The sequence below is a fragment of the Notothenia coriiceps genome, unplaced genomic scaffold (genome assembly GCF_000735185.1).
Source record: "Notothenia coriiceps isolate Sejong01 unplaced genomic scaffold, NC01 NC01_scaffold00020561, whole genome shotgun sequence".
NCBI lineage: Eukaryota > Metazoa > Chordata > Actinopteri > Perciformes > Nototheniidae > Notothenia > Notothenia coriiceps.
In genome coordinates, this window is record NW_011353262.1 from 263,724 (window position 1) to 284,273 (window position 20,550).

Consider the following 20,550-nt stretch of genomic DNA (forward strand, 5'->3'; position numbering starts at 1 on the left):
GTGGTGCGGGACGGGAGATGTAGTTCATTGAGCGATTTCACACAAAAAAATGTTTGCTTCACAGTTTTACGACAATTTCTTTTTTTGTTTACTTGCAAAATTATCTTTTAAATTGACACACATCATATGTGTAATTCGTGGCACAATTCAAACGGGATCGAAAGATAATCTTTCTCTCTCCATTGACTTCAATAAATAATTTTTTTTTGGAATAAGTTCCCATGGAGGTCCACCGGAAGGTGAGGGACTTTGCCACTCTGGCTAAAATGCATGATCTGTTTGGTATTTTGAGTGTTTGTGAGGCTATTAAGGAGACCCAAATGTCTCAGTTCCTAACACAGAGGGGCTCAGTGCTCCACCACCAAGGACAGCATAATGGCTTCCTGTCTCATGGTCGCTGTGTCATCAGTTCCAGCAGGCAGATGGCCGGACAGCTTACTTTTGCTGACCAGCCATCCATTTCTCTCACCCCGTCTCTCTGTTTCACTCCCAATTACCCCCCTGTGTACTCCATACTTCCATTACCCTACCGGAGTCCTTTTGTTGTCCTAATACAACACACATGTATGTTGTCCTAATACAACACACATGTACTAAACATGGAAGCAGTTTTTTCTTCTAGCGAATTAAATATCAAACTAAGTTTGTCTTGCTTAGGAGCTTTAACAAAAATGTACATGTATTGCAAATGTTATATTTGCACACTCCTTTTCCTGAGTTGATGAAGCAACAAAGTGTGTACTTTAAAGTAATGTCGTAATGATGAGACCATTTTGGACATATTGTTTTATCTCTTCACTTTTGTCTTTTTGATGATGAGTAGGCTTCCAAGTAAATTACTAAATAAATGTAGAGACACAAAAACATTCACACAAACGCTTCAACATGAACCCATGCATCTTTAGCTCCCCCTTGTGGTATGTATTAGTTTTAACTTGGGCTCACTTTTCAGTTTTGTTTGCCAGAAAAGTTTCCCTTTATGACATGTTTACCTACAAAACATGATCACTTTAAAACTGAAGCAAAGGTTACTGCAAACGCTGAAGCTCCACCACAAAATAATTTATCCCTCCTAATTTTGTGTTTCCATAAAATAGCTAAAATACTTTAATTAAACCTTTTTAAACTAAAAATCAACTATTTTGTCCCTTTTTTCTGTTAGTCTGGAGCTGTTATATCTGGGTGGAAACTTCATCACAGCCATTCCTCCAGAAGTGGCTAACCTGCCCTACCTCAGCTACCTGGTCCTGTGTGACAACCGCATCCAAAGTGTCCCCCCGCAGCTCACCAGGTAACAAAACCAGTGTCTTGTAACCTGATTTCCAGATTACATAAAAGCCAGGTTTGTATATGCATTGATCTAATAATTTCTGTAGTCAATTTGTATGTGAAAATGTTTCTCTGTCCCACTCCAGGCTCTACTCATTGCGATCTTTAAGTCTCCACAACAACTTGCTCACCTACCTGCCGAGGGAGATCCTCTCCCTTGTGCATCTGCAAGAGCTCAGTCTCCGTGGCAACCCACTGGTCGTGCGCTTTGTCAAGGAGATGACCTACGACCCTCCGTCGCTGCTAGAGTTGGCAGCGCGCTCCGCCAAGAGCCGGAATGTTCCCTACTCGCCCTGCGACCTGCCCTCCAACCTGCTCGGCTACCTGGACCTGGCCAGCAAGTGCCCCAACCCCAAGTGTGCCGGTGAGACACTTTTATTACGTTACATGAAGAAAATGCACAGATTGATGTTGAGGTTTTTTTATCTTGTTCAATTTTGTAATCATCATTATTTTCTAAAGTATGGAGCTCAGTTTTCTTTCTTTTTTTACAACCGACTCTTCTTTTTTAGTTTGTGAGTATGACCCCATGAAATGAAGATTTGACATGTTTCTACAGTTTTTGACCAATTCAAACATAAAGCACAAATACTTTAAAAGACATTTCAGAGACCTGAAAAGGTCAACTATATCCACAATGTATCTGAGAGAAAGGCAAAGATTTGAGGTCAACATTTGCCAAACTTTGTGTAGCATGAAGATGTTTTTTTGATAATAAGGCCTTGGTCCAGAACCACTTGAATAACATATGCTGTCGTATACGAAGCCGCACCTAAGAGAAAGATACTTAATATTACAAAATGCATTACATATTTTCCCAAGCCTGCATATGAATGCTGTTTTGCTTACATCTGAATTTACAGAATTTAACGTTATCATGTTAATGTATAGATACATTCTCTCAGAATAACACAAGTAACCTGAAACCTGTTTCTTCTCTTACTTTTTCCAGGCGTCTACTTTGATTCATGTGTGCGCCAGATCAAGTTTGTGGACTTCTGTGGAAAGTACCGGCTGCCCCTCATGCACTACCTGTGCTCCCCAGAGTGCACGTCTCCCTGCAGCTCCAACCCCCAGAGCGACGCCGAGTCAGAGGACGAGAGCAGCGTGCCCGCCTACCGCCTGCAGAGGGTGCTTCTGGGATAGCACGACGTTATGGAGCAGCCTCTGAGCCTGTCAGTCCTGTCACTGTTAACCACTTATACAGAGATGAACCTGGCTGTCAGACTTTACTCCACATAAACTCAGACACACTGACACACAGTAATGCTACTTTACTGTGTGGAACAACTCCCTCCTACGGACCTGGAAACGTATTGACTTCATTTTATTGGATATAAAGAATCTGTTCTCTCACCACATATTACACTACGTAAAACAAGTGAAGAAGAGCTTATTGTTCCAAGTAGCCTTGCAAGCCCACAATCTGTCAAAGTGCTGGTCTCATGGTGGAGCATACGATGGCAGTGAAACTGTGAAAGTGAGTGAAGGAGCGACAGGGCTCTTTTTGTTTTCAATGCAGCAAACATTATCTTTTGACACATGGTGCTTTTTAGTAGCCAAAGTACATGCATTTTCTGAAAGTTTGGATATGAACAATTGTATGTATTTTGTCTTGCTACTAGTGACACACTGTAGCTGCTTTGCCCGAACAAAATGAAAAGATCAAGGTTTATCTGTTAGTCTGCACCCTGGTCAACTCACAACAGCCTTGATCATTGGTTTGCTATCATGGCATAGTAAATGAATCAAGATTATGGGTTGTGTGAGATTGCTGAAGAAAACTTGTCCAGGCCGGTGAAAACCATCACTGTGTAACAAAAGCTATTGATTGTGACACAGTAGCCTTCATGTTTGTGTTCAGGTCAGTTTTCTCTTGACATAAGAATATAAATGTGTGTAAACGGAGCCAACACTGCAGATCTTTTTTTCTGAGTCGTTTTGAGACAGAAACCATCATTTTAAACAGGAAATGGCTGTTCCTGTTTACATCTCTGCTTCATCTTCATTTGTGTATGCTGGGAGATATCAGACAGGTTGTGTTTTAAGCGAGGAGTGAGGAGCCCTTGGCTTCACATTAGACCTTTTTTAATGTTTAGAAAACAAGAAAGCTCCTCTATGTTACAGTAACACCTATACTAGAGTATACAAGTGCCTTACTAATGGTGAGTTCTAACACAGTAAAACAGAGTGAGAAGAAATGTGATATATGCACCCTGAAATGTGACAAAATTAACATTATGAATTAAAGTTGTTTTTAGTGATTTTGTACTTATTATCTTAACAGCAGCAAAGAGAACAAATACCCTTTCATAGCTAAATTAAATGTTTTTATAGAAATTATTTTTCAAATATTAAACAAACTGTTTTTATTTTAAAGTCTGCAGAATAGATGACACTTGAACAGAAAATATATAGAGATATATTAATTGTATTTACTTGTACCCCATTCAGATAATGTAAGTAGATTGTACAGAATATAATCACAATAATAAAGACTGATTTGTTATATCTTTAAAATGTGTTTGTATTGTGACATTCAAGTATTTTAGGACAGGACATTTTCATTTTTTATTTTTTTTTGAATGCCGGTTAATAAAAAGCAAGATAAGTATACAGGGAATGTGTTTTTTGTGCACAACAATTAGAGAGTTTGAAATGTTACTTTGTACATTAACCCACCCAAACAGTGTGTGCTTTTTCAATGTGTTGAGTTTTAATTTGCATTTGAAGGTGAGTTCATTCTTTAGTGTGAATGCTGAGAAACCTTTTCTTTAAGCCGGAACCTAGAGATGCCAAGTGCATTCAGCACAATCTGAATAATCCTTTACCATCACCTGCCAACGGCCACGAAACACTTTGTTCCTCTTGTTTCTTTTCACACTTTGTGTCCTATCCTAGCATTTTCACCTTATAGTTTCTTTAAGTCTAGCCTGGTAAGAATGATCTTTTGAGTGCATATATTGTTTGTTTGGTCTGACCAATTCCCGTCTGGTTTCCAGTGTGACTGAAGTGTTTCCTTTTGCTTTTCAATCTTTCACACATGTTCACATACAGTAGGGCCCAGTCACCAACAGCAGGCACATAGGAACTCTCCAGCGAGACTCTAGCACATTGTGTGGAGTTGCCTTACACACGCTTTAACTCTTCATGCTTTGTGTTTAGGAGTGTGTCGTCACAAATGCAATCTGAGATGTAACCGATGCAGCCATGATGAACTGGAAGCAGTACGTGGTGATTGGCAGTTGAAGTCTCACAGGAGGAAGATGCTGTCTCTGTTCCAGTGATCTGTGACTCTGCAAGGTACATGTTTCCCTCTGCAGTTGTAATTGAGGACTGTTTGTGTCTAAAATATGTTTTTGGTTGCTTCATTTCATGGGGGCACCTCATTCTCGACTATCACATTAAATGCAGCACTGCAGGTGATCAGCAGATCAAACAGCAAAGTTATTTGAAATACAGGGTGCTTGATACTCTAAGCCTCTTATCGCCCCTGGTCAGAGGCATACTAGCTCACAGTATAGCCAGTGTGTATTAACTTGCATGCCAGACCTCGCACATGACGAGTTATAATTGTACACTCAGCTGAGCCTTTACACACGACAGCCACACACTGTAGACGCCCTCACACAGTCAGACGTTGTCCTCAGAGTTACTCTGCTAATCCCAGCGCAGAACGTCTGGTCTGAGCCCAGAGCCACGCGGAGGTGCTGGACGTGGTTATAGGGAGAGATGAGCAATGGGCGAATGATAATACACCACTGGGTTAACAATGTTTGATTGCTATGGCGAATAACTTGAAGGTTTAAAAAAAAAAAAAATGTATGCTATCACAGTCATTTGACCCAACATCATCCCCTTTACACAAAAAAGGGAGAAAAGTTTACATATTGATACAATATTTTTGGAGGGAATAGGAAGTGCGTATCAGCTAGAAGATGTTGCAGTTTACAGGAAAATACCTCTTTAACATCCAGGTTGTGACATTTTTAGCTGATAAGATTATACTTACAGTAACTTTTCCTTGAGCAATCAGACAGTTTTCTTCCATTTTCCTCTCAAATTGAAACTATTTTTGCTCAACTGTCAGAGATAACACATTTAATTGAAAAAGCTAGCAAGTGGACCTTCAATATAAGATTTGTTACAAACTACGCTTGAAAGTCTTGAAAATGCTAGTAAGTGGACCCAGATTTGATTGGTGGAGCTACTGTTGAAAGTTTTGAATAAAGCTTGGCCTTGAGAGCCTTGAGCTATTTCTTTTACCACATTTCGAAATCCAGAGATTAGCACTGCTGACGGTTAACATGTTTCCCTGTTTTCATTGTCTAACTTTTGACCTACTAAAAAGACCCTTTATTAGTAGATGTTTTGTATTACCTTCATTTAAAGATGTTTTAATAAATATGTTTTAATGTAAACTGGATTAAAGTATCCAGGAAACTGCTACACCTGCCAAACATCAGAGACCAGAGAGAGACATTGAGCCACTAGCTAATGAACATAGTGGGCAGTTTGTCAGCTAGATAGTGGTATATTTCCAAAAATAATCAAGTAATGCAGGATTCAAGTTAGTTATGACTACATACTAGAAATCTGATATGATATATGAGCTTTAAAACATTTCACATGGCACATTTTCTGGCACTTACTGCTTTATTCGTTTCTATACTTCTTTTTTTCCCCGCTTAATTTAAAAACTACAATCAGCTGTGAAAGTAGAGTGAGTGGACTGATGCTTCCCACTATGAGCCTGCAGGGGAGCTTTGATCCAGAACTGCTAATCCAGGTCCATAGCAAACAAGCAGGAGGAGCCTCAGCGTCCCAGAGAGGGATTTGTCTTTGTGTGTTAGTGGGCAAACCTGGGCATGTCCCAGGGGAGCGTCCAGGCTCTGCCAAGGACAGTGTAAGACCGGAGGGGATAGATGCTTCACACACACGGAACAATGCCTTTACACCCACACAGTCTTACACGCTGCAGAATACTGGAGCTGTGGCCAGGTATTGAATCACAGCTGCTTCCATGTGAGGAAACGGTGCTGCTGCTCCCTGTCAGGAGGGGCTCAACAGGAAACTGTGTGTCACTGGATTGAAAGCCTCACTTGTTTTTTATTGTGGTTGGCAGACTTCCAGCTGATGCACAATATGGCAGTCTAGAAAAAAGTTGGCAACTGTATGTGACACCTGTGTTTGTTAATTAGAACATCTTTATGTTAGAGTTGATCCCCCGTAACCTCAGTAGAGCGACACGCGTCCTGTTTCATCCAGCTTCTGCTTCTTGACTCCTGCTTTTTTGAGTGAGCCCTGTGTCGCCAGATGAAATATTCAGGATCCTGGTAATCTGAGCATTGAGGCAGTCCAACTGCTGCTAGTACAGTCCATCTTGAACCTGATCTTGGAGGAAACCTGAGAGGATTTGCCACGCTTTGGGTGTAACAGAGCTGGCAACTGTGTTTTAGTCATTCAATGGGGTGGTGTCATTTGATCAGAAAGCACAGGTGATGTTGAGTAGAGAGGCAGCTGTCTTCTTTTCTTCCAGAGTTCACTATTTCTGTGTCACAGCTTTTCAAATTTCATATGCTGATTAGTTTGTCATGTGTTTTTGCTTTTAGGTGGTTTTTGATATAATTCTAGACATCAGAATCCATAATAATAGTGGACCCAGTACCAGCATTAGTCAACAGAAGAATAATCTGATGGTAAACATCGTGGCGTGATATGCCCAATACTTGTTCCCGGCTCTTATTTTAAACTAAGAAGTATTTTCACATCTGTGTCCGGTAGAAACCTACATACTTAAGTAGCTTCATATTTAAAATAACTACATTTTTTTTTGTTGCATTCTCCTCAGGGTTTAAACATTGAGCCATTGACATCTTCTTTTAGAGAATGTGAAGCTCACATGAATTTCAGGCACAGTTTTTTATTGAACAGAGTATTTACTTTCATGCTTGAATTGCCAAAAACTGCAACTGCATGGTGCAAAAGTCCATCCTGAAAGAGGACATGATTGGCTACTCATCATAAGTAAAACTTTTGGTTGGATAGATGTCAACGCCCCCCTTGTTTTTTTAAATTAGACTTACCATAGTATTTAAATGCCTGAAGGATTTTGGGTTTAAGCATGCAGGGAATTACATTTTCTCAAAACCAAACATAAAGAGAATAAGCAGTATGAATTGAAGTGCGTGTGTGCGTGTGTGTGTGCGTGTGTGCATGCGACTAAGTGATGGCATTGATGATTGAATGAATAAATATCTGAAAATTCTCCTCTTCTTTAATAATCTGTCTTTGTGCCTCTCTTCCTCTCCTACAGCTGTCAGTGGAGGTGACACTCCCTCATCAGGAATGACCCTGTTTGTAGGCTCACACTATAAATCTTTTTGACATCTTAATAACACCTTTATGCCTCTTACGACTGACGGAACAAATGCAATAATATTTCTGCTGGCTCACTGCTCACAGAAAGTAGCTCTTTTCTGTCTTTGTGTGTGATTCACCAGCCGATCAGCTACTTTGTTAATCTCTCTGATGGAAGCCTGCTTTTGGAAAAAAAATAGCAATGATTTGTGTTTCTCTTTCCACAAAAAAAAAAAACTGCTGTTTTTCACTGTATTTATTTGCACTGTGGACACAGAATGTGCCGCCCTGTCCCATATGCCACCCAGTCCCCTGGGCCCTGCAGCATGCTACCCACACTGTCACAGCCCCCCTGCCCCACATGGATGACTTCACACTCTGAAAGTCATTTGGGCAGCAAGAGCAGAAAAGGTACAAAAGAAGGGGGGGAACAAGTGGTGTCGAAATTGGCTATCTTAAGCTCTATATCTGCATATAAATAGCCTCAACATGTTTAATTAGATTTTGCAATGCGTTTCTTCATTGCAGTGGATCTTTACCTATTTTACCTACTTTTTTTTGTTTTTATTTCACATTTGCTATGGAAATGCTATAACTTCCATAGCTATACAAATATAAATTGAATAGAGTAAATGTAAACAGTTACGGCCAACAATAAAGCAATTTCAAGAGGGAAAAAGAGAGAGAGGTGGGAGAGAGTGTGTGAGAGAGAGGTGAGAGAGAGAGAGAGAGGTGGGAAAGAGTGGGAGAGAGAGACAGAGAGAGAGAGAGAGACAGAGAGAGAGAGGGGGAGAGTGTACGCGCGCGCCTCCCTCCCTCAGAGCTCAAATGAGAACTCAGTAGTCAGTTGAACTTTTCCTGAGTGACAGGATCTTCTTTTGCTGTGGACTGACAGTTTGTCGGACAGATTAAGCCGTGGAATTTATTACGAGAGTGCGGCTATGGGACCTTTTGAGCTATGTTAGTTAACATATTATCCAGTCGTTTGATTCCAAGTTTTACTGTAAAGTTTGTGAGTCTGGAGCGATGGGGTCTGGAGCGGGACGAGCCGATGGGATCCTCCGTGCGCTTTGGAGACCGAGGTTTGCTACTTTAAACTTTCCCCTTGTTTTCTTCAGCATACTCGTTAATGTCATTATGTCTTATTCCGCGAAATATAGGTTTAAACTGTAGGGTGCAACTGTATCAATGCAACCGATGCTGAGCACATGTTTTTCGCGTCTCCACCAAACAGGATTGTGTAAATAAACAGTTAATTAATCAGCTGCTGATGGAGATCCCAACTGATTAAGATATTGCACGATAAACTTTGTGGTTCATGTCGTTAGTGGGTCTACAAAAGCCTAAAATCATGAATTTCTCTTGGGCATACAATAATTCTGTATAGTTTCTTTATAACTTTCTCTTTGTAAACGAATTATTAATGTACCAATCGCATTTCGTCAGGTGTTTTGCTTTAAATGTTCTCATACAGCAGATGTGCAGACTCAGATCAAAAAGGAATTCTTATGACGTTTGATATATTGGGGTGACTAATATTAAACCACGCAGGCTGTGAACGCACCATGTGGCTCAATTGACGTGTGCCGGGCCTGAGGCGGGATTTCAGTGCAAGCAATTGCATTCTAACTGAGATTAACGAATATGTTTATAAACGGATTATTTTCTGCAAGGAATGTTTCAATGTTGGCCCCTGAACCGGGCATTAGGCTACATCTGGCAGAGCCTGTGGTGACTTTCCTCTAATCTTAGGAGAAACATATATGGACTGACAGGGCGATGAATGGGCTTTACCTCACTTCTTTTATTTAAAGTACTATGGTAAAAGGTTAGTCAAACTCAATTCTGTCCCTCGGAGCCTAAAGGTTTGTAAAAATGGGTGACATATTATTGCAATATATTAAATATTGGAGATATTTCAACCAATTAAAGTAAATAAGAGTTAAAGTGAGGCCACAGTGGAAGTGAAGGAGTCAAAGCTAAGCTTCACAGGTAAGGCCCGCCCTAAATTGAAGCAAGACATTCAAGGCCACAAGTAGCTTTTAAAGGTATTACTTGCGGTTTAGCCTTCAGGACTTCAAAAGACACTCCTCATGACTATTCTGAGCTGTCAAAACATGTCCGTAAAACCTAAGTCAGCCTGGGGAAGGGCCCTGTTCCTGCTGCTTACACCGTGACCCCCACCATGGCTGGATGTTGACTGACCTTTGTTGACACCTGCAGGGCGGCAGGTTTTCTACCAAACTGAAAGCTACAGAGGCAGGATTTGTTTTTAAGAAGGAAATGCCTCTCTCTGGCGTCTTTTCCTGCGGGAAGCAGCAGAACTGTGATCTAAACTTGGAAAGTGACGACAGGAAATGAACAGGAACTCCAGACATTTCCCAGATATGCTTCCTGGAGAGCTTCATTGTTCTGTTGACACCATTAATTTATGGAAAACCATCACTGGGATTCACTCAATAATGTTGGTCTACACCAAGTACATCTTTCAAGTCTTTAACTCATGGTGTACAGTTTCCTTTCAATGTTCAAATGCAAAGATGTCCCAAACCGCTTTGTTTTGATTGAATCTCCAACTTTCCCAGAGTGCTTTTGGTATCTTAGTCATTCTACAGACAATGACGAGTCGTGTGCTGTCTAATAACACGCTGCTCCTGTAAACAGTCACCTGTCTGCCAATTTGTATCGATACAGTTGGTCTCACATGGTCTCGACAACATGTAGCTGAGTCACTGCACCTTTCAGTGATCAGACTCCCAGTCTGTTCTACAGCTCAGAGTATCAGGTGATACCGTGGCGCATAATTACATTTGCAACATGTCAGTACACAGGGTAGCTTCATAAAAATGCCTGTGGCAAGAGTGACAAACAGTTGTTTGCTGATGCTGTCCAAATTTAACATCTTGATTCTCAGAAGCCTTATATAACCTGCTGATTGCAGATTGAGTGGCACTCGATTTAAAGTAAATTGTAGCTTTGGTAATATGCAATTGTTATATTTTATAATTCTTCTTGCTCTGCCTTTTGCCGATCCCACACATCAGTGTCACAGCAGTGTGTTCCTGCGTTGGCTGGGTTGCCTCAGTAATGACGTAATGCTAGTGGAAATTGAGGATAAGCAAAAACAAAAAAGCTTCCTGTAACACAGAGAGCACAGGCTTCTCAGTTTGTTCAGTTGTGGTAAATATTTGACTCTTTATTTGGGGATTTTTTTATTCTAATCTTAATTTTTTTAATATGTGTCTGTTACATTTATTTGTTGCTATGATCTATAGCGTTTTCCTTGCTGTGATATCACTGTGGTGAAAAATGACATGGATGCTCCCATTGTTATTCCACTCAGAGGTTTCTGTCAGAGCACCACACTGTGGTGGCTAAAAGTCTTGCAACTATTTTGTGTGACCTGGAAAAAGAAGCCGGACTGCACATGAATTGTGTATCCCCGGGGTGCTTCCCGTTACTGGATATAAATGTGCAGTTAAATGTTATGGCTGCTGGGCATAGAGAATGTATGCATGAACGCTAAGATCGGTTTTACATAGAGTTATATCATTGTCATATGTAAAAACGTATCATCTGTTTGTTCCTCAGGATGTGTGTGTGAAAGTGGACAGACTGGGGTCAGTCATGGAGCCTGAGCTGAACTGCAGCTCACAGTGTGATTCCCCACTCTGCTCGATACACCCGGGAGTGAACCGACAGGAGGGCATCGACATCCTGCAGAGAATATGCAGTCTCAGCACGGTAAACACACACACACACGCACACGCACACACACACAAATATATTGTCTTAAGAATGCAGACTTGATGTAAACATATTCACTCAAACACATATTGGCAGACAAAGCTATGTGAAATCCTGCATGGCTGACGACCAACTGAATATTTGTGTCCCTTAAAAAGGTTAAAGAGTAAAAACACATCATCCTATGTTTTAAACTGCATATACAGTCTCTTATTTTGACAGACCAAACACATTATTGACACAGGGCTGAATTTCCTACAATACAACTTTAATACAATATTAACATAACATTGACATTTTTAATTATTTTTGGTCATAGCTTTTGTTTACACATCCACCGCAGTTTTTTTGGGCTGCAAGATTATTTTAATTATCTATTTATCTGGTGATTATTATTTTTTGGAATAGTAGATTTAATCGTTTGGTCTGAAGAAAATCTGAAAATAGTTAAAACGTATCCATCATATACATTTTTTTTGGTGTAATTATTTTGTTGTTGTTTGATTAATTGATTAGATGAACAGTCCTCTGCGGTTGATAAACTTGGGCCTAGCTTAAGATATTGGGAATATCAAAAACACCTTTACAATTTCAAAGCATCTAAAACCCCAGTACTATTTACCACTTAAGAGGTCAAAGCAAAAGAGGCGATCTGGAAATGAAATGCCACTGGACTACTATAGTTATTTTTAGTATTGCCTCAGTCACTGGTGCCTTTAAGAGGCGGGCACAAGAAAGTCTAATGTGACTTTCCAAATAGAAACTAAAGTAGTAGAGCGACTGTTACAGGGAACACAAACACTCTCCTTTAGACTCCCTTCCTCTGGGTGCTACACCACATAAAAGCAAGGTAAGTTATCGTTCATATTTCTTTCCCTCTTTGTGATGTGTATTTCTTATCAGTCTCAAAGTGGAGAAATCACCTTCACTTAATATGAAAGGAACCCTGAACTGCGCTGTATTTGTTTTGTTATGGTAAAACATTTTAATACGATTGTATTTTCATGTAATATTTTATTATAATGTCCTAATAATTCAAGTTGATTATTGTCTGTAAACTTGGAAAACATGAAACATGTTCAGCAGCTAGAATGGAGTATGCTTTGATGAAATGTAACACCATGCATTTGTTACTATTAATGGATGTAGACTGCTCGCCAGGCACAACTGTCTCCTAATAGCATGCCATAGTGTAAAGAAAAACATGGTAGGACTGGAGCCAACCTCTTCTATAAATCCCACCTGCTTTTCTTTCTGGATGTGTTCCCAGATATGGCGACTGCTGTCAGTTTGCTGACCGAGGAGCAGCTTCTTTGCCCCATCTGTCTGGATTTGCTCAACCAACCTGTCTCCACTCCTTGTGGGCACAACTTCTGCAGGGACTGCATTCAGGGATACTGGCAGAGCGTTAATCTGTCGCAGTGCCCCATGTGCAAGCAGAAGTTTTACAGGAGGCCTGAGCTCAAAGTTAACATCTTCATATCCGACGTGGCTTCTCAGTTCAAGAAGTCATTAGAAAAGAAAGAAGAAGAAGAAGCCAGTATTTTGGACCAATATTCAAGCCACAAAGGCAACGTTACATGTGATGTGTGTGTTGGAAAAGGGGTCAAGGCTCTTAAATCATGCCTTGACTGCTTGGCCTCCTTCTGTGAGACCCACCTGGAGCCCCATCACATTTTAGGCACCTTCAAGAAACACCACCTAATCAACCCTATGATGAACATGCAAGACAGAGTGTGTAGGAAGCACGAGAAACTCCTGGAGCGGTTCTGTAACACGGACCAGACTTATGTGTGCCAGATATGCATCAAGAGAGACCACAATGCTCATCACACTGTACCTATAGAGGAGGAGAGCAGAGACAGGAGAGCTCAAATTGGAAGGCTAAATGCAGAGGTCGAAGAAATGATTCACGGCCGACTTGAGAAAATCAGCGAAATCAATCAAAGTGTTCAGCTCAGTAAAGGAAACACAGAAAGAGAGACTGAAGAGAGTTTGCAAGTCTTCAACAATCTGCTCCACATGGTCAAGAGAGGTCAGGCTGAGGTGGTCGAGGTGATCGGTGCCAAGCAGAGGCAAGTTGAAGGCAAGGCAAGAGGCCTCATTCTGGAGCTGGAGCAGGAGATCGAGGAGCTGAGGCGGAGAAATGCTGACCTGGAGCAGCTTTCACACACTGAAGATGACCTCTACCTTATCCAGAGCTTTCCAGCTTTCTCCACACTGCCAGCTACCAAAGACTGGACCAACACCTGCGTGGAGAGTGCTGTGTATGTGGGCACGGTGAGGAGAGCAGTCAGGAGAGTAGCGTGTCAGCTGGAGGAGACAGTGAAGGCTGAGGTGAAGAGGCTATGTGAGACTGAATTTAAGAGGGTTCAGCACTGTGCTGTTGATGTGACTCTGGACCCTGATACAGCTCATCCCAAACTGGTGTTGTCTGGAAACAGGAAACAGGTCCATCACGGGGATGTAGCACTGAGACCCCCAGATGATCCAGAGAGATTTTACCCAGGGGTCAGTGTGTTGGGAAAGGAGGGTTTCTCCTCTGGAAGGCTCTACTATGAAGTCCAAGTGACGGGCAAGACGGAGTGGGATATTGGAGTTGGGCTTCAGTCCGTCAACAGAAAAGGAGGGAATACGCTAAACCCTGAAACAGGATACTGGGCCCTGGGGATGAGGAAAGACAAGAGCTACTGGGCCCTCAGCAGCACTCCTATACGTGTGCCGCTGTTAGGGAAGCCCCAGAGGATCGGGGTGTTCGTGGATGTCGAGGGGGGGCAGGTTTCTTTTTACGATGTGGAATCTGCTTCTCATATCTACTCATTCACCGGATACTCATTCGGTGAAAGACTGTTCCCCTACTTTAACCCTCGGCGTAATCATGGCGGGGTCAACTCGGCTCCTATGATCATCTCGCCTTTCAACGTCTGAAATCTGACATTTCCTCTCTTCCTATTGCTTTATTGCTTTCAAACATTTAAAAAATACATTTGATCATTTTCAAATGATGTCTGCTACTCTGTCACAATAAAGTTTGTATATCCATCTGAAGCTTTGTACTTGTTTTTGGTGCTTTTATGTTCTCTATTATAAAAACAATGATTATAAGGCACATTCATATGATTTACACCTGTCATATTTTAGACTTGATGTTAAGCGTTTTGCATGTGTGTGTGCAGATGGCCGTGGAGCTCCCGAGGTGCTCTCTCTCCCCGGTGTTGATTGCCGTGGCGTGGACGCTGCTCTCCTGTGGCATCCTGCTGGCTTTCTTCTTCCTCCTCTTCACCCTGCGCTTCAAAAACAACAGGTAGACTACAAGGCGAAACAATAATACCATGAAAAGATATTTACTGAATTGATTAATCAATTGTGTGTCTTCTCATGTTTTGTTATCAGGATAGTGAAGATGTCCAGTCCCAACCTGAATGTCCTGACTCTCTTTGGGAGTGTCCTCACCTACAGCAGCGGCTTCCTGTTTGCCGTTGAGGATCGATCACACTCACAGGGTGGAGCATCCACAGCCGTGCTACAAGTAAGCCCTGTGGTTCCCCTCAATCCCTCATTATATTATCGGATAAGTCCTTGTTGGATAACCATGAAGCGCTCTCTCACCCAGGCCCGGATGTGGACTCTTTGTATCGGCAGTACCCTGGTGTTTGGCCCAATTTTGGGGAAGACGTGGAGACTGTACAGAGTGTTCACCCAGCGAGTGCCTGACAAGAGAGTGGTAGGCATTCTCCAACCTCATCTTACTCTAAATGTTATTTTTTATAAATCTTCTTTTGAGAAGGATAATGTTTTAATAAAGGCATTACAAGATAAACCATGGAATGAGCATTAGGTTTTTTCCAAAATGTGGGCCATGGCCAAAGTCATTAGCATTTGCTGTAAATTCAGGAAGTTTTAAAAACGTTTGCAAGATTATTTAAATGTTTTACTACATTTTCATTATGTACTCACTACTGCTGCTCTTTAAATAAAGACATTTGGGGGGATTTTTTCAAATATTTTGCATAACTCTTGAGTATGATGAAACACCTTTTGTTGCACAACTAAATGTTGCAAATCAATATGGTTGCTTCAATTATTTTTCTTTCCTTGGAAGAACAATTATTTTGTATGTTGATGCAAAGCTGGATTCATATACAGAATGATTTAATGAGGATTACCGTATTTAGAGGATTGCTAGGCCTAGCTACAAGCCCTCTTGTTCTTTCAATGTTCCTACTGTTTCATTACTCTTCCAAAAGAGACTCAAAATGTTCCCTAACTGCAGTGTTACAGTCTTATATGGATGAGAATGCAATACAAATGATTACATCTGTATGTTATTGACGAGACTTGACTTTTCTTCTCAGATTATCAGAGACATCCAGCTGATGGGCATGGTGGCTCTGTTGGTCCTGGTGGACATGCTGGTCCTCACGGCCTGGAACCTCACCGACCCCATCAAGTGTTCACGATCTGTAGGAGCTACGGTCAAGGTAGAATGTAATAGTGATTTTGTGGGGCTGAATAGAACGTTTTTAAAACAAGTTAAGAATGTTTTTTTTAAACTAAAAAACTGTTTGAGGGGCAGGACACAGCTTACTTTATTTTATAGAAATCTTTATCTGGTGCTTGTTGGTTACAATAAACCAACAACAAATTACAATAGTTTGATTTTCATAAAATTGAAAAAAAAGTTGAATTTTGTGAGAGAAAGAAAATGAAAATGTCCTTTTCTTTGATCCACTATCTTAAAGTATTTATTTATAGACATGTTTGTGACATAGCCAGATTAATTAGGGTTTCAACTCCTGATGGTTACACTGTTTCTTCTTGATCTAGGTTGTGGACAGAGACATTTCCTACTCTTTGTCTCAGCTGGACTCCTGCTCCTCTGCATACTCATATCTGTGGGTTATCATTATTGCTGTTCAGAAGGTTTGTAATCTCTATTCTATTGAAATGCAATTCTAAAACATAACACAGCTTTTAATTCCTTTACTGTTATGGTGGTATGATGGATTGATTTATATATTCTGTGTCTTTATTTTATCTTTACTTTTTTCTTTAGGGTTGTCTTCTCCTCTATGGGACTTATCTAGCTGGACTGACCAGTAACGTCAGCCATCCTCCAGTCAACCAGTCTCCCACCATCATAACAACCGTCACTTTGGTCACCCTCTTTTCTGCTGTAGCCATTCCTGTGTCCATCTTCCTACAGGCCTGGCCCAATCTGGTCTACAGCACTGTGGCTGGAGCCATTTTTATCTGCACAATGGCTACCAACTGCATGCTGTTTGTGCCGCAGGTAAGAAAAAAACAGCTAGTGATACAAATGCAAGATGCATGAAAAAAGCAACAACACGTTTTTAGATGCAAGCTGCAGGATTTGTTCTCTCTTTACTATCTCTGGTGATAACACCGGCAATTTCGGAGTATCTTTAAAACAGAAACCATGAGGGAGGGAGATTTTATTTTTAGGCAAAATAACTGTCATCTAATCATAGGGCACTATGTCTGGAAACCTTCATTAAAAAGCATCAATCAATCAATCAGACAGGCAGAAACTCAAGATAGACAAATGGATGACAGATGGATGTCTTCCTCCCCTCTACAATATACGAGTGAATGTGGTGAACACACCTCGGATCTCTATATGCGTACCCATTGCCATGTCTGTCAGTGGACTGTGACTCACACAGGAGGTGGGAATGATTCAAATCTACGTAGGATGTTGCAAACAAGTTTATGACTCTCTACGTGTCTGGCAGTAACTTTATGTCAGGATAAAGGAATGCTTCTTCAGTCGAAGGGAAGGAAATATTTGAATAGTGAGCAATACGCTCAAACACACCTGGTCAATAGATCCTCTGTCAAATGGTTCTGGTAACATGAACTACTGGTGCATGTGTGTAATGTAACTATTTTATGATTGTGCAGCTGACCCAGTGGCGGCAGTTTGAGGAGGACCAGAACAACCCAAGTCAGATGGCCAAGTATTTCAGCAGCCCCAGTAAGAGCCTGCCCTCGGTGTACAGCCAGGATGAGATGTACTACGTGTTGGGGGAAAACAACTCCATGAAAAAAATACTTAATGAGGTACCGTATCATTTTGTTATTCAACTGAATACATTCAACTGATAAATGTTTCCAGGATTAAGCTACATAATTCCTTTATTTATGATTGTGTTGGTTGAATTGAAGCCAACAGTGGTGTCAAACTGACATAAAACCCCTAATGTGAAATGTGCTTTTCTTACATTTTCCAGAAGAACGCTGTGATTGACAGTCTGCAGGAGCAGGTGAACAATGCCAAGGACAAACTCCTGCGACTCATGTCAGCCAGCCGCCCCCCCGAGGACATGGACTCTTCCAACACCAACCTCAACTCCTCCTCCACTCAGACCACGGAGGTTCAGTCTGAAGACCCTTCTTCTTCTTCTCTACCTCGAAAAGACTCTTCTTCCCAACTCCCGCCACCAAATCCCTCCTCTCACCAGACTGCTGCTGCTGTTCCAATGTCCTCTGATCCTCCCTCTGCTCCAAGCTCCTCAGCCCCCATTGATGCTTCTTCTCCTCTCCCTGGTGATATTTATAAAAGTGAGAACCAGAGAGGCGTTTCTACCACTGGCAGAGACACATCTGAGAGGGTGGAAGATCTTAAATCGCCTGCAGCCCTCCTGTCCCCGGGCTCAATCAGGACAGCAGAAGAGACGGTTGATTTTGTCACGTCGCTACAATCCCATAGAGGGTTAAACCCAACACAGGTTAAAACGTTCAACAGACAGAGTTCCCTAACAACCCCACTGGGTCCAAATGCTCGACCGAATGGTTTTGTTAGCAGCGATGAGTTGCAGGAGATTCTCCAGGAGCTGAGTGTGGATGCAGTCATGGAAATCGCACTTCGATCACCGGGTCAGATGTCCAGAAGGCCTTCTCAGCTAAGATTTCTGGAAGCCTCCGCACTTTCCCCTCTCTCCCTGCGGACACCACGCTCCCCTAATCCACCAGTTCTCTTCCGCTACCCAAGCATCTCCCCCTACACTATGAGGAAGCGTCGGCCACCATTCCACTCCCCCAGAAGAGTGTTGAGCCCTCCCTGCTTCTACCCAGCCCCTGAGGCTACTGGCTGTGGAAAGAAAAGGGACAACCAAAATCCAGGAAAGCACCCTGATGGACTCACTGGGGATGGCATCGTCCTCCAGGTGCACAACAATGAACTAAATCTAGATGAGGAGGAGGAGGAGGAGGATGCGGAAGGGAATGAGGTGAGAAGGAAACGTCGGAGGCGTGCTTTAAGGTCCCACAGATGTTCAGTCTTGCCCGGTGCAGAGGGCTCACTTGATGTGGAAGCGGGTGGTGGTAATGAGCACCACAGACGTATGAGAGACTCCTGTGGGTACTGGGACTCAGACTCTAGCAGCTCAACAGACTTCTGTTACTACCACCGTCCGTACTGTGACTCCTGCCTGCAGCGGGGCTCTCTGATGTCGTCAGAGAGCTCCTCAGACTCTGACAGCGAGTACGAAGGCTACGCCAGCCTGTACCGCTCCCCACACCCTGTAGTATTCAAAGAAGACCTCAAACCCACATTTGTATAAGCACAGGTCAACCGCACTTTACATGTCCATCCATTTCCACCACTTGAATTTATTTCTGAAGAAACGTCAAAATTAGCTTTAAGGATAAAGCTAGCACAAGTTAATTGTGGATAAAGGCTAATGTGCTATCTATAATGGGAGATCATTTGACAGTTACATGTTTTAATCTCTTTATGAAAAGAGTGTTTGTATTCTTTATTAGTGGGACAGAGTAGTTATTTTATTAGGATAATGAGGCTGTTATCCTAATAAAGGCTGTTGACCTTGTAATATTACTTAAGGCATTCTTTTTAGATTTCTGCTTTCAGATGAAATGTCGTCGACTCCATAAATGTCTAAGTCGGACTTTTAGAGTAATACATAAAAACCCAAAGGTATGGTTTACACAGTTGAAATGTGCACTATGTTAAGTATTGTGCAAATATTGTATTTATTTTAATATTTATGATAAGATATCTGGATGTACAGAAACATTCCCTGTCCACTTTCTATTGTATTAACTTGTCTTACACATTCCTTAAAGTGTTGTTTAATTGTATGGTGGACATTTTGTTGTTTGTGAGTCTTGCTTAATGTTCTTATACAGTACATTTTCTAAACGCTCTACGTGTATTATCTGTAGCTGGTTTACGAGACACCATGCCCACACTATCTGAGCAAATGGAAAAGACAGGTCACTGCTATGCTCTGACACACTTTTCTTTGTGTATTTTTTTAGCAAAGTTCACAGTTATCTGGAGTATGTGTCTTGGACTTGTGTGTACGTGAGAAACAAAGAGTGCCTTGCTGCCTTTAGATTTCTGAGCCCTGTTTCTTTTCAAAAGAAACTTCTTACCTCTTCTTCATTTTGCAGCTTTTTCTGTTTTATACAGTGGAGTAGAAAAAGTACAGCATGAAAATCCCACAAAGCTCTGGATTTATGTAGGCTTGGATAAGCCTGCTAGGGGGCCACAGGGCAACAATTAGTCCATATTAATTCTCCACACTCACAACTTTTCCCAGAGCTTTTCAAACCAGCAAACCACAATGCCCCAGGTTTGCTGTAAGTCAGTTAGTTAGGGAGTTTTAAGGATATTCTTGCAGCATAGACACAAAATCTCTTCACAATCTTGGCCTCTCTCTCTCTTACTTCCTTCCACTATCTCCTTTTTGTCTCTCTTTATGTATATATTCTGCTAATGGGCAAATGACTGTTTGCCAGAGGATGTGTTGCTGTATGAAGGGAAAACAACATCTCATGTTACTTCTGCTCTGCAGCCTGTTTTTGAGACGCCACCGCTATGTTTTCTGCCTATAAACCATTGAAGGGCAGCGTAGGAGAAATTCCCTTTGATATAGAGCAGGGGTGTCAAACTCAAGGCCCGGGGGCCAAATCCGGCCCCTGACTTCATTTGATGTAGCCCCACAAGGGCTTGCAAAAAATATAATATGTTTATTATAAGGTTACATGCCGATTTACAGAAGCACGTTGCCCATAAACTACATGTAGCACAATGCATCTCATTTTTTCTCCGAATCTGACTTTTTT

General features: G+C 41.6%; 3 protein-coding genes across 3 annotated transcripts in view; all 3 read left to right on the forward strand.

The window, feature by feature from the left end:
- lrrc58b (leucine rich repeat containing 58b) overlaps nucleotides 1–3,838 on the forward strand; it is a 7,560-nt gene extending 3,722 nt beyond the window's left edge. Inside the window, exons 2-4 of the mRNA XM_010779708.1 lie at nucleotides 1,163–1,291; nucleotides 1,416–1,693; nucleotides 2,282–3,838. Of these exons, the coding sequence (XP_010778010.1) occupies nucleotides 1,163–1,291; nucleotides 1,416–1,693; nucleotides 2,282–2,475 (601 nt within the window). The 3' untranslated portion in view covers nucleotides 2,476–3,838. The remainder of the gene's footprint in view (nucleotides 1–1,162; nucleotides 1,292–1,415; nucleotides 1,694–2,281) is intronic.
- Nucleotides 3,839–8,534: 4,696 nt separating this feature from the next.
- Nucleotides 8,535–19,485, forward strand: gpr156 (G protein-coupled receptor 156). The gene is made up of 10 exons (XM_010779710.1): nucleotides 8,535–8,771; nucleotides 11,281–11,433; nucleotides 14,613–14,740; nucleotides 14,830–14,965; nucleotides 15,050–15,160; nucleotides 15,792–15,917; nucleotides 16,264–16,359; nucleotides 16,493–16,729; nucleotides 17,362–17,520; nucleotides 17,691–19,485. Exons 2-10 carry the CDS (start codon nucleotides 11,317–11,319, stop codon nucleotides 19,020–19,022), a joined length of 2,442 nt encoding a protein of 813 aa, XP_010778012.1. The 5' UTR covers nucleotides 8,535–8,771; nucleotides 11,281–11,316; the 3' UTR covers nucleotides 19,023–19,485.
- LOC104952805 (E3 ubiquitin-protein ligase TRIM39-like) lies at nucleotides 12,209–14,460 on the forward strand. The gene is made up of 2 exons (XM_010779709.1): nucleotides 12,209–12,286; nucleotides 12,707–14,460. Exon 2 carries the CDS (start codon nucleotides 12,709–12,711, stop codon nucleotides 14,362–14,364), a length of 1,656 nt encoding a protein of 551 aa, XP_010778011.1. The 5' UTR covers nucleotides 12,209–12,286; nucleotides 12,707–12,708; the 3' UTR covers nucleotides 14,365–14,460.
- Nucleotides 19,486–20,550: the final 1,065 nt, after the last annotated feature.

What these genes read in the sequence shown, in the direction of transcription:
- gpr156 (XM_010779710.1), top strand. Translation starts at nt 11,317, where the DNA reads ATGGAGCCTGAGCTGAACTGCAGCTCACAGTGTGATTCCCCACTCTGC. An exon ending in CATCCACAGCCGTGCTACAA is followed by an intron (nt 14,966 to 15,049) that starts GTAAGCCCTGTG and finishes TCTCTCACCCAG; the next exon opens with GCCCGGATGTGGACTCTTTG. An exon ending in GCATGCTGTTTGTGCCGCAG is followed by an intron (nt 16,730 to 17,361) that starts GTAAGAAAAAAA and finishes ATGATTGTGCAG; the next exon opens with CTGACCCAGTGGCGGCAGTT.
- LOC104952805 (XM_010779709.1), top strand. Translation starts at nt 12,709, where the DNA reads ATGGCGACTGCTGTCAGTTTGCTGACCGAGGAGCAGCTTCTTTGCCCC.